The 13,266-nt window shown below is 40.1% G+C and overlaps 1 protein-coding gene across 1 annotated transcript; it reads left to right on the top strand.

Moving 5' to 3' along the window:
- The first annotated feature begins 286 nt into the window (after positions 1 to 286).
- On the top strand, positions 287 to 10,275 carry oscp1b (organic solute carrier partner 1b). The gene is made up of 10 exons (XM_079503967.1): positions 287 to 839; positions 3,220 to 3,374; positions 3,834 to 4,001; positions 4,566 to 4,646; positions 5,665 to 5,768; positions 6,628 to 6,756; positions 6,964 to 7,033; positions 7,685 to 7,824; positions 8,020 to 8,083; positions 8,674 to 10,275. Exons 1-10 carry the CDS (start codon positions 725 to 727, stop codon positions 8,791 to 8,793), a joined length of 1,146 nt encoding a protein of 381 aa, XP_079360093.1. The 5' UTR covers positions 287 to 724; the 3' UTR covers positions 8,794 to 10,275.
- The last annotated feature ends 2,991 nt before the right edge of the window (positions 10,276 to 13,266 follow it).

The following is a 13,266-nucleotide window of genomic DNA, read 5'->3' as shown; positions in this document are numbered from 1 at the left end:
AAGGGAACGACCAGAAGAACCAGTATGGCGGCTAGGGCCCCATCAGCACCGTTAGGGTTCAGTTCGGAGTGTAGCAAGTTCTTGCAGTTTGCTTTTCAGCCAGAGATGCGTCACCAGGTCATGTAGGTCCTGCCCCTCCTCCATAATAGGGCAGATGTCCACTGGTGTCTTGAGTGGAATCCAAAACTAACTAACTAAACCTAACTAACAAGACGAACTGCTGTTTTTGTCCTTAAATAAGAGCTCGTATACACATTGATAACCAAAGAAACAAAACCAAATTCAAACCAACTGAGAATAAACTAGAATGACACGTCTCTGCTTTACAGTTTGTCCTGCCGACTACGCACAATAATAATACAATCAATCAATCAAAGAACACCATTGAGAATGCCAACTCACTTGTTTACCTTTTTCTTTTTATTATTATTATTATTATTATTATTATTATTGTGTACTGTATATTCCTGCAAATGTCTACATTCTTCAACAAGAACTCTAACATGTCAATCATGTCAACGGCGCGTTTATTTTGAAGTCCCTTAATCGGAAGTCACATGCTTATGGAGTTGCTGTTTGACGAGCGTGTTGTTTACACGCACCTATGATTTACACACTGACGAATCACTGGTGCTGCAGCCATCCCATCCCAGTGTGCAAGCTAGCAAAATCCGCACCTATTATTTATTGTAGACAGTAGACTAGTAAACCGCCATAAACAGTCATGTCTTCTTCGAGGACCCTACCCCTGCTCTTCATCAATCTCGGTGGCGAAATGCTCTACATTCTGGACCAAAGACTCCGAGCCCAGAATATCCCTGCTGACAAAGCCAAGAAAGGTAGCTATCTGAGCAACTATGCACAGCTAACGCAGCCAAGGCTAACGTCACTCTGTACTATTACATTTCATTAGCATGTGAGAGAGTCACGACTTTTAGTTGATCCAGGTACAATCGGTGTCTGGACAGCTTGCTGTCTTTTGTTATTGGGTTATTGAAGAAATCCGTTCTTTTCCCAATGACCTGTGCAGGTCTATCAGTGAAGAGTCCAGACTCCTGGTCAAAGACATTGTTGTTCCATTTCTATGGAGCTTTTACACCAGTGGCAACCGGGTCGTTGGCAACACACAGTGAATCAGTTTTAAGATATTGGCCATATAGGTACACAGTACTACAGTAGGCTACACACAAACACAACATATTTTAATGCCACATTGTAATTATCTTCACCTCATCTATAGACAACATATTGTAATGCCACGTTGTAATTATCTTCACCTCATTTATAGGCAACATTTCAAAATAATAATAAGAAAATGTTATTGATAGTTTATAATTACATGTTAATATGAGCTCATTAATTGCTATCCATTGCCAAGCAGTTAAAATGTTGGCCTTGATCTTATATTAGGTGACAGCCTGTCAGCCTGTGTGGTTGTCAGAACATTGTCAGTTATTTTAATTGTTTTCTTCTTCAATCCATTAAGACTCCACTGTAGCTGCCTGGATAGAGGAGGACAGAAGGAGAGGTATCCCTGCGTAGTTTATCATTATGCAATGACGCATCAGTAGCTTTCTACTCTGCTTTGGCCTAGACCTTAGAGGAAACCAGCAAGCCAACAAAACAAGACGCCATTACGATATGATAATAGATGGTAATAACATCTTCAACTGCTTATCCGTAGTCGGGTCGTGGGGGCAACAGCTCCACCAGAGAGCTCCAGACTTCCTTCTCCAGAGCAACATTAGTAACTTTCTCCTGGGGGATCCTGAGGCGTTCCAATCCAAGGCCAGTCTGGTCCTTGGTCTGCCCGGGGGTCTCCTTCCAGTGGGACGTGCTTTGATGGCCTCCCTGGGGAGACGCTCGAGAAGCATCCTAGAAGCATCCTAGCCAGCCATCCTTCTGAGAAAACTAATTTCTGCCGCTTGTATCTGACGCTACCTTATTCTTTCGGACATGTCCCACACTTAAGTTCATGCCCCCAAATAGTAAGAAAGATACTCAACAAGACTTTCAACTGTAAGTAAGTAGGAACCTTACAGTTATAGGTCTCCTGTGTCTGTAGCGTTACTGTGTTAGGCAGCTTGCTGTACACCCCTGGGCATGAACGACGCAGGACTTACCCCAATCCAAATCTTGGGTAACATTTATATAGTCTTTGGTCTGACTTGGCTGGTGATTTAACCCCGACCTCCCAATCTCTTAACCACAAAGGCCATGTGTCGTGCACTGGAACTTTTATCTGACTCTAACAATAAACCTGAGCAGTGATGTAAATAGGTTTTCAATGTAATGAGTGCCGGGATGCAGGGATGGTCTTTTAGATGAGTCCCAGGGACATTTTATGAGTCCCACTTCAACGACGTTAGAAGTCATATTGTGCAATTTTTACAAATTGCAGCATTTAACTACCATTTCATTTTATATGTTTATATTCATGTAGAAAACAGAAGAAGACATGATTATTATAACTAAAGCTAGCAAAATAAACTAGAATAAAAAAATAGTACAGTAGTGCATCCCGTGGATGCAGAGGTCTTTTTGGGATGCAAAATGCACCCTATTTTAATCTCTGCCTGAGCTTGAATACATCACTGCAAGCAAGCTACCATGTATGTAGGCTACACTGCTGATGGTTCTCAGACCTGCTGCTTTGTTAGGGCCTTTGGGAATAGGCACAAGTAGAAATATTTTTTTAGGGCTGGGCGATATGACTTTAAATCAATATCACAATTATTTCAAACTTTTGCCTCGATTACGATTAATGAGCAATTATAAAAATAAAACATAGTTAAAATAGCTGAAACACAAGCTCGCAGCCCGGTGCATTGTGAGCTTGTAGACTGTCTATTTTCGCTATTTTCACAGAGTCTGCTGGGGATCGCCACACTCGCATGCTGTGCCACCATTGTACAACAAAGTATAACACAGGGCTAAGTGATTAATCAGACTCATAGATTTAGTCGATCTATTAGAATGTATTTGTGTTGATTCGTTGATAATAATAAATAAAAAACTGCTTATTGATTATTCAATATACCTATATGAGATAATTGGTACTAAATGTATGTTTTGATTTTTCAGTCAATTGTCCAGCCCCTACTTTTGCGTGCCTTAATCTGCATATCTGCCTGCTTACGAGTCAATGTCACGGCTTCAAATGTTTGTCTGTGTAAGTAACCACAATACATTGTGGTTTTACCATTTGCATTTGACTAGTTATGAACGACATCATCACCACGATGTTCAACAAGAAGTTTCTGGAGGAGTTGTTCAAACCACAGGAGCTTTACTCCAAGAAGGCCCTGCGGACTGTTTTCGACAGACTGGCCCACGCCTCCATCATGAGACTCAACCAAGCTAGCATGGACAAGGCACGTGTAGTGTTCTGTTGAACAGTGATTTTACACATGAATACACGTAGCCCTAGGGCCATGTGCTGTCATGTAGTCTGTGAGTGTTTAGTTGTCAGTGTCACTTATTTCTCAGATCTTTTGTGTGTGTGTGTGTGTGTGTGTGTGTGTGTGTGTGTGTGTGTGTGTGTGTGTGTGTGTGTGTGTGTGTGTGTGTGTGTGTGTGTGTGTGTGTGTGTGTGTGTGTGTGTGTGTGTGTGTGTGTGTGTGTGTGTGTGTGTGTGTGTGTGTGTGTGTGTGTGTGTGTGTGCACGCGCGTACCTCATAATTTTGATGTAGCAAAACATATGGTCATTTTAAAATGTAATTGACTGAGCCGTGTAGCTCCCTTTGGATTTGTATTAATTCATTCATTCATTCCAATCACTGCTGGCTGATCAGTCAAGTTTGAATTTTGTTGCCTTGTTTTCCTGCTCACAGCTCTATGACTTGATGACCATGGCCTTTAAGTACCAGGTGCTTCTCTGTCCAAGGCCCAAAGACATTCTCCTAGTGACTTTCAGCCACATGGATGCCATCAAGGACTTTGTGAAGGAGACCCCCAGCATTCTCAGCCAGGTTGATGAGACGTTCCAACAGCTCATTGAGGTACAGCATGCCTAGCTTCATATCCTTTGGTATTTTCCTTTAGTGTATCTTGCGTGAAAGTGGACTAGAGCCGGCTGCTGTACTGTATGTGCCATGCATTGTGTCAAACTACTGCGTCATGTTTTGATTGTGTTCATTAACATTTTGGTCAAATGTGACATAAGTTACAATATTTACAATTTGGTTATGATTACATGACGGCTCTTGTCCATTATGACTTTATTAGGGTCCCGATATTAATCACTCTTTCCACCCATCTTCAAATTGTATTCTCCTCCTTATTCTTGTGACCACCAGGGTGGAGCTCTTTGGACTGCGACTACAGCTTAAAGCTGGGAAAAGTAAAACATTGGCTTTGTCAGTCCCTGCATATGCCAATATTCAATGCCCATTGTGAAATATCAGTTTGACTGGCCAATCCCACTGAAAAAGACACTACAGAGTTCACGAACATGGGACAAATAGGGTCATGACAGTGAATTATGGCTTATGATATTAAGATTGTTGCTGTTCACTAACTGATGTATTACTATTTGATGTATTTTTTTTCTTTTTTTTCATAAGATGTACACACCATCATCTAATGGTGAATTCCAGCTGATCAGACAAACACTTCTCATCTTCTTCCAAGACATGCACATAAGGGTAGGTCCTCCGTATGACCCATTGGTAGCTTGAATACCAGTTCTTGTTTTCAACCGACATCATCTTTATATAGACTCACTGTATAAATGATTAGGCAAGTGGATCTTAAACTTTTTAATTCCAAGGACCGCCATAACTCAGAGTTACATAATCAAAGATCCATTTATCCACAAGGGAAACTGAGAGTCTCTAGACCCCTCTTCAGACCATGTTTCAGCTTTTTCTATTTTCTGTAGTAAATCTACAATCCATAAGTTCTATTTCTGTTGCAACAATGTCTGAACTAAGCCAAGCTCTATGGCTTCCTATGGCCGTCTGCTTCAAATAACATTACTGCCATTGTTGACCAGCAGGTGTCATTCCCTACCCACACCGGGGTCCATTTCCTCATTCTAAGGGAGACCACCTCCAACCAATGTAGATGTACTTCTTGTATTCTCTACCATGCAGATTGATTAAAGTAACTTTTCACTCATTAAATTATAGTTCACCCCCAAAATGACTTTTTGTCCCTATCAAATTCATGGATATTTTTTGTTTTTGGTGCATTCCTAAGCCAATAATTTTATGAGAAGCAGCGGTTCCCTATGGAGACACAAATAGTCTCCTTTGTGTCTCCATATGCTGCTTCTCATCATTCTCCACATGTGGAATGCGGCCAAAACAATATTGTGTCCCTATTTTACATTACAGCTGAAAATGTTCAAAGATTTTCAAATCTGATAATATTTAAAATACCAACCTACAAGTTCACAATGTGTCACCATAATATAAAACAATGTGTTGTGAGCTTGTTGATCAGTTATTCTCTCCACACAACACCAGTATAAGTGACAGCGACATTGTCAGTTAGCTGCACAAAGTGTTGACAACGTTCTCTTTTCTTGCAATATCTTTGTAAACTGTCCCAAATGACATGTTCTGTGAAGTCTTTTCAGGATGCACTTGAAAATACGGCTTAGGGTGGTTAAAGTCCTGGATTGTAGCTTTAATTCACGTCTCCATTTGTGATGCACAGGTGTCCATCTTCCTGAAAGACAAAGTACAAAATTCCAACGGCCGTTTTGTCCTTCCCACCACTGGTCCTGTTCCCCATGGATCACAGCCGCCTGGATTGATCAGGTAACACTTTGGAACAGAGCCATAACCTGCTAAAAGTGAAAATAATCATGTTCCTAGTTTCTACTCGGAGATACATTCTGATGTGCCTTTTCTGTCCCCAGACACTGTCATGTAAAGATTGATTGGCGTAGCTGTAGCTAATAGCATTACAGGTCTTGTTATGCAAGACGTCTGTTTCTAATTTGAAGCAGCCTCTACACTGTCATGTCTTTAGTGTTAATTTAACCCAGACAGTAATTTGAAGCAGCTTCTGCGCCGTCAACTGTTAATTTAACCCAAGGAGTGTGCAAATGTACCGTACAAATTACTTTCGTACATTCTTGGAGTTAAATTAACACTATAGATTTTACTATGTGCTTTCAGCCAGGGCTCCAGCTGGTAAAGGATTGTGTGTGCTCCAAATTGTGTTTATGATGACCTTGGAAGTAGAACGCACAGATACAATAAATAAGCTTGAAATGTGAATAGAATATGGGCTTGGGCTTCTATCAAAGATCATAGAAGTTTCTCCCAGTCTATTCCTCTACTATTTAAATCATTGACTTGTTTGGCATCTTTTGGGAAGTAGCGTCTTGTTATACAGTAGGTCACAAAACATAATCGGCTCATTCATCCTAGAAGCATGCAAGGTGTGAAATATTTCTATAATTAATTGTATTTTAATTACCTGTATTTGTAGGCAATTTAAAAAAAGTGCCTGTAATATATACATGTCTGAACACCGGGAGAACAAGAAAAATAAGCAGTGAGATGAGATTGTTGAAAAAGGATTCATCAAAGAAAACAAATACTGAAAATATGTCATGAAAACAAATGTGCTGAAAATATGTCATGTTGTGTTTGTATATTTAATAACTAGAATGTTTAGCTGCACTGGCGAAGAAGTGAGCAGGCTACAGTTCCCAAGTGGAGGAAACTACAGCAGTCCTCTCCGAGAGGGCTCCTTTGACATGTTTGGAGACAGAGTTATCAAACTAGGCACAAACATGTAAGATGCCAACATCACAATCTGAGTTAGCTTGTTAAGTACAGAACATGTTCTTGATTGCATTGCTGAAAAGATACAGTACAAAGATATATTGACACCTGACAAGTTATTTTATATTGTATTCACATGCATTATTTTTTGTTCCACTTAATCTGTGTTCCATTTTAATCAGTTGCCTGTTTATATTGTAATCATGATGACATTTAGGTACAGTGTAAGTCGCCCAGTGGAAACCCACATGTCGGGGACATCTAAAAACTCTGCACAGCACACTAAGGTAAGCTAGCAAATTCACCGGCTGGATTCAAAATCAAATCAATAACATTCATCTTGTATGTGGCAATACTTGGAATGAAATAGTAAATTAGATATGTCCCAGTTCTCATGTGCAAAGTACATCAGAAGTATAATGTCATCAAGATAAATGACTTGATGACATTTTGGAGAGAGACCACTGAAGAGTGTCAAAGTACGATAGTGTGGCTGTCAGGCAAAAACCCTTGTATCTCCATATTTTTCATACAGTTAAGTTTGTCTGTGGGTTTTATGCATATTTAACCAATACAAAGTATTAACAAGAGCTTGTAACTAAATAATAACTACATTGGGTCCATTGGAAAAGTACAGGCTTTGGACATAAAGGTTTCTGCCCGACAGTGATGCTCTATAAGGGATAATATACAGAGAGTTGGTAATTATTGTAAAATAAACCCCATCATGGCTGTTTGTTTTCAACAGCAGTCTGCTATCTGCAAATAACATACCTAGCCTTAGATTCAAGTATTCAACAAAGCCAAGGAGTAACATGGTACCACATGACATCACTCTTCACATACCATGAAAGGGACAGAACGGGAGCACAGAAAATGCTTTGAGGGGGAACAAAATCATAATGTGCATTCGCATTGGCGTTCTTCTGTGTCACCAGGTCAACACTGCTCCCAACCCCCTGGCCAAAGAAGAACTAAATCTACTGGCAAGGTTAATGGGAGGGTTGGAGGTACAGAAACCTGGCAACACAGGCACTGGGTTCCGGGTCAACCTCTTCGCAACTGACGAGGAAGAAGAGTGAGTGTCTCCTATTTTAAAATGTGTGTTTGTGTGTCTGTGAATTGTCTGTCATTATATGTGGTGTAAATTTGAATGATGTGTAAGATATGTTCTATATCGGGTATGAGCTGCTCCCCCACTCCCCCTCTGTGTGAGGAAACGAATGCTTTGACCTGTTTAATTATTTAACGCTGATATTTTTCTCACCCCAAGGGAGGCATTGAAATCAAGACCAGATGAGTTTTCATATGAAGTCATAAACATTCAAGCAACAACGGTAAAGATTATTATTTGTCTGTACAAACTGTTTTTTTCTTTTCTTTTTTTGTTTGTTTTTTTGTTTTGTTTAAATTGTTCCATTGTGCTCGTGTTATCTGATGTACTCGTACCCGTTAGCTGCACACACTCCGCATTTTGCTTCGGAGCGCCGCTTTTGTTCGCTTCCTTTACTTTACTATGACCACAGCTCTCGTAACTTCTGTTCCATTGCATTTACAGTGTATTGGCAGCACATCACAAACGAAGCTGCTCAGCCAACCAGACTTAATTGCTACTCTGCACTGCACACCTCTGGGTCATATGGCACACACATGCAAAGTTTGAGGCCATTCGATCGGATAGCACCTGAGTTATGTCCGGCCGGGACACACAAACACACACACACAGGTTTTGTGAATTCATAGTTAAGTTTGGCTGAATAAAACTGATGAGGCAGCAACCTTAAGTTTGGTCTTTGGCTAAGCTAAAGATTATACATTATCAGAGATACAAGCCTTTGCCAGTCTAACAGGATGTACTGTAATAAGACATAAGCCTTACTAGCAGACTGCTTCCTTGCCGTGATTGATGGATTACCTTGACTTTCAGGACCAGCAGGCCAATGCCGAGCTAGCCAAGATCATGGGAGAGTTCACAGAAGCTACAGAGCCCTCACCCAGTGCCACCAACAAAGGAGACGATCTCCTGGCTATGATGGACGGTCTGTGACCTGGTCTCCACGACAACAGTGCCCACAGACAGGGGTACAAAGTGTACTGCTAGCAACAGTGCATTCTACTGTCTGTCGAACCTGCAAAACCATGGTGACTGACACACACACACACACACACACACACACACACACACACACACACAAACGTGCACACGTGCACTCAGCCAGAAAACCTTGTTTTTTAGGGTGTCCTTCAAAGTGAGGTTCCCCGAGGGGGTTCCAAATGGACCCTTACAGGTATTTAACTCTGAGTGTATAATTGGATCCAAGTGGACCTGCAAGGGTCCATTTGGTTATGGGGTTCCTTGGAATTAAACAGTTTGAGAAAAGCTTTGAAAATGCAGATATAAGCAGGTCTTCTCAATGTCTGTGTGTGCAGTGGGTCAAGCTTCAATACATTGGGACATTGGTTTGCTGCAAATGGGAACTTAAATGACTCCAGATGTAGACCTGTATCAGTTTGTTGTACATGTGTATGGTGTTGGCTAAACATCAGATGTATCTACTTAAGCCTTTCTTTCAGTCTGCTGTCCCTGAAAAACAGTTATTTAACTTTGCACAAAGATCTCTTTACCATTACATATTTTCAGACTTTTCTTTTTTACTGTATATGTTTTCATGTTCACAGTACTGATCATCCAGTGAACAAATGACTAAAAGAGACTGTAGGGGAATTGCAAGAAACTAGTGCTGCAACTACAGTGGATTATTTACGTATTCAACCGATACGTTTTTGATTCATTTTGAATAATCGATTAAGCTAAAGTCGGCTCTTCGGTGCTACTGAAAATGTCTGACGAGCTGAAATAATTTCGGCACTACAGCGATAGAATAAGAGTATGAATCGGCCCTAACTGTTGCACCCCTAGATCAAACTCAAGTGTCCTTTCCACTGGGATTCAAAACACGGATTCCCTGAATCCCATAGACGAAACTCTTCCATATTTTGACAGGAAATATGTTGACAGTCCTGCAGTACCTTTTTATTATGCACTATAATGTACTGTTTATGTTATCATAATTTTAAAAAGTGCAGGCAGTGGTACTGTAATCTCACAGGGATTTTGATGGACAACTCATGCTCAGTGATGGTAGCCAGAATATTATTATTGATATTATATTCTGGATTGTCTGATATGTAAATATGTAATATATGTTATGTAAGTATATTTATTTTACATGGTGTTTGTTAATGTGTACATTTATCTTGGAAGTGATAAAGGATTTTTGGCAATTGCAAGAATGTTGAATATAGAATGCATTTTTATAACACATAGGTTGAATAAAATACATTGGAAAAACATTTTTTGAATTTCCTTTGTTGTAAAGGTTATTATTATAGGCACCATTGCACCCTATCTATTTTGGTGGTGATTGTGAAGCAATAGTGTTATGTGCTGTATACCCAACCCACAGTTGTATTGCAGTTAAATAGCAAGAACACAAGAGGGAGCTGCTGGCTATATGTTACGTATGAGTTCAAGGTAAAAATTGAATTGCCTTTGCCACATGATGAAAATATGAATTAACAATTCACAATAGTCCTTTTAAAATTGTTGCGATTTGAATGGCTGTTGCTTACCTGGAAACCAGACGGAAAATGCCAGAGCTAAATAAATAAATGCAGTGATATTAGTCTGGCCATGCCAGGCTAATGTCCTTTGAGTAATTTATGTTTTCTCTATAAACTTTCTTTCTGTTATAGTCAATTTACTCTTGGCTTATCATTGTTGCCACAGATAGTATTGTTAATAATTAAACACTGCCTTAACTGTTATTTAGAATCTGAAGAAGCATTTAAAATGTCCCAGTGGCCAATAGACCACGGTAAGTGTACAGTACCAATTGATTTGACTTTTTTCTCTCATTTGAGCACTGCATATGAATGCTTGAATGTCATCCACCCAAAATAGGCTCCCCTGAAACCTGCATAGATCTACAATCAGAATTGCCATGGCAACGGCTCTGTCAGTGCCCAAGTTATTTGTGTGTGGTGTGCCTCCAGACAAAAGTGAAACTATGATAGTCTCAGCACGTCCCATAACCCCCTCCCCCAGTCAACCACACGCTTTCAAACTCATAATGTTGCATACCACGCAGGCAAAACATGCTGAGACATTGTTCTGAATGGATCAGGGGGTGGGGGATTCAGGTGAGGACTTCCTAAATCTAGTCAAAGAAGAGAGAAGAGATGAAAAAACTATACCTGCCCACAGCCTGTCTTCAAAACAAACAGTCACACAAGCTACAGCTGAGATCAGCAACACTGCTCTGGGTTCAACTTGCCGGCTCACTTCACCAAATAGCCAACCCATTTAAAAATGCCTATGTTTTTTTGTTTTGTTTTTAGATATATTTTTGGGGCTTTTAGCCTTTATTGATCACAGTAGCTTGACAGGAAACGGGGAGAGAGATGGGGGGGAAGACCATCTCTCTCTAGATACCGGAAGGTTCCCAGTTCGAACCAGCCGTCCGACACATGCTGGAACTTTTTACTTTGAAATGATTTGTAGTTTCTGAGTTATTTAACTTAAACGTCCAATGCATTCTCAATGGCAATTACACAAACTGTGGCAGCGGTGGCCGAACGGATAGCGGCGCGGTCTAGATACCGGAAGGTTCCCAGTTCGAACCAGCCGTCCGACACGTTAAAATTACCACCGCTGAAATGCCCTTGAACAAGGCATCAACCACTACGATGAAATGTGTTCTATGAGCAGGGCCTGGCTGGAAACAAGTTCTTGAGCTTAGCCCAGATACCCTGGGTAAATATAGATTTCATTTCATTTCATTTCTATACTCTAAGGCAGGGGTGCCCACACATTTATGACGTGAGATCTACTTTCAAAATGACCAGCTCAACAAGATCTACCCACTGAAAAAATAAGTTTAAAATAGTTTAAATATATAATGTACCTGGGGGGGCTTTGGAATATTGTGACAGGCAGTTTCTGCTGTCAAAATATGTCCCCCCCATATTTAACTTAAACGCCCAATGCATTCTCAATGGCAATAGCACAAACTTTGGCATGCTACTAGTCCTACATACTTACACCTAGAAACCCCATTCAAACCTATTTAGGTTCATCTTACGGTGGACATGTTTGCCTGAAAAGAAATCTTTGAAATGTTTCATAGTTTTAGAAATATAGTGCTTTCAAATTTGAGAAATTTATAATGGGGCTCAATGGCAGCTCTATGGCACGTCAAAACATTCACCTAGAAACTCTATTCACACATTTTATAATTCAGCTTACTGTGGAGACACATGCTGGAACTTTTTACTTTGAAATGATTTGTAGTTTCTGAGTTATTTAACTTAAACGTCCAATGCATTCTCAATGGCAATTACACAAACTTTGGCATGCTACATACTTACACCTAGAAACCCCATTCAAACCTATTTAGGTTAATCTTACGGTGAAAATAATATTTGTTTTAGAAATAATATTATGTTTTAGAAATATATAGTGCAAGGACACTTCGACACCAACTCTGTTTTGGTTTTACTATAGTTTATGACAGAATGGAGAGAGAAAGCTAAATTCATTGACAAAGTACATTTGGAATTTGTCACCCATCCTACACACCCTATAGGGGAAGACACGCAGCAAAGGTCGTCGGGATCGGGACTCGAACTCGAGACATGCTGTCAAGCTTTACCAGCCTAGGTGCCCGGACCACTAGGTGGTCCTCAGGCCATGCCTCTATGTTTTATGTGCCTCACTTTCAATGTATTGATAAAGAGAACTTTATTATCAATGACTGTGGATTAGAAGTAGGCCAACAGAACACTCAACACAGGAGAGACAGCGAGGTCTCCTGCTGGAACAGCAATTTTTATGCCGTTTTTGACATGGATAAATTACCTTTTCTACACGAGAACAGAAACCATAAAGTTAATGTTAACTGCAAACAAATAGGCCTATTAAATGCAGTCCCATAGGAACAGCTATAATAACTACTTAATAACTAACAGCTAAATTTAAGGCGATAATTTTCTGTACATGAAGAATAGATTTCATACAGTACAACATACAAAAGCACTCATAGTACAGGCAGTCTATGGGAAAAAAGGGGACAACCTCAAACAAATTGCAACAGATACTCTTTCAACTTTTTTTCCCATAAATATATGTTAGTAACAACATATCAAAAGTCTAAGAAATCCCAATGGTGGAATGGCCATAGCTGTCATCACAAATGTGATGGTTTATCACATTTGGGCAAGTGGCTATGGCAGTTTTCAGCCAACGGATTGTTTTTTGTGCAAAACAAATGCTTGCAATGAATTCAGAATTATGAAACCCCCTAGTTTGACACATCACATGCTACTTAAATCAGAATAAAAAATTGAGAATTTTGCCTATATAGGTTGTTAATGGTACATCACCTATTTTAGCATTTTTGTCTCCACCAGGCCGAAGGCATGGGGAGAGAGTATGTTTTGCACTCCGTCCGTGTGTGTG

This window comes from Electrona antarctica (assembly GCF_951216825.1).
Source record: "Electrona antarctica genome assembly, chromosome: 6".
Lineage (NCBI taxonomy): Eukaryota > Metazoa > Chordata > Actinopteri > Myctophiformes > Myctophidae > Electrona > Electrona antarctica.
This window is presented reverse-complemented; position numbering and strand designations above follow the sequence as displayed.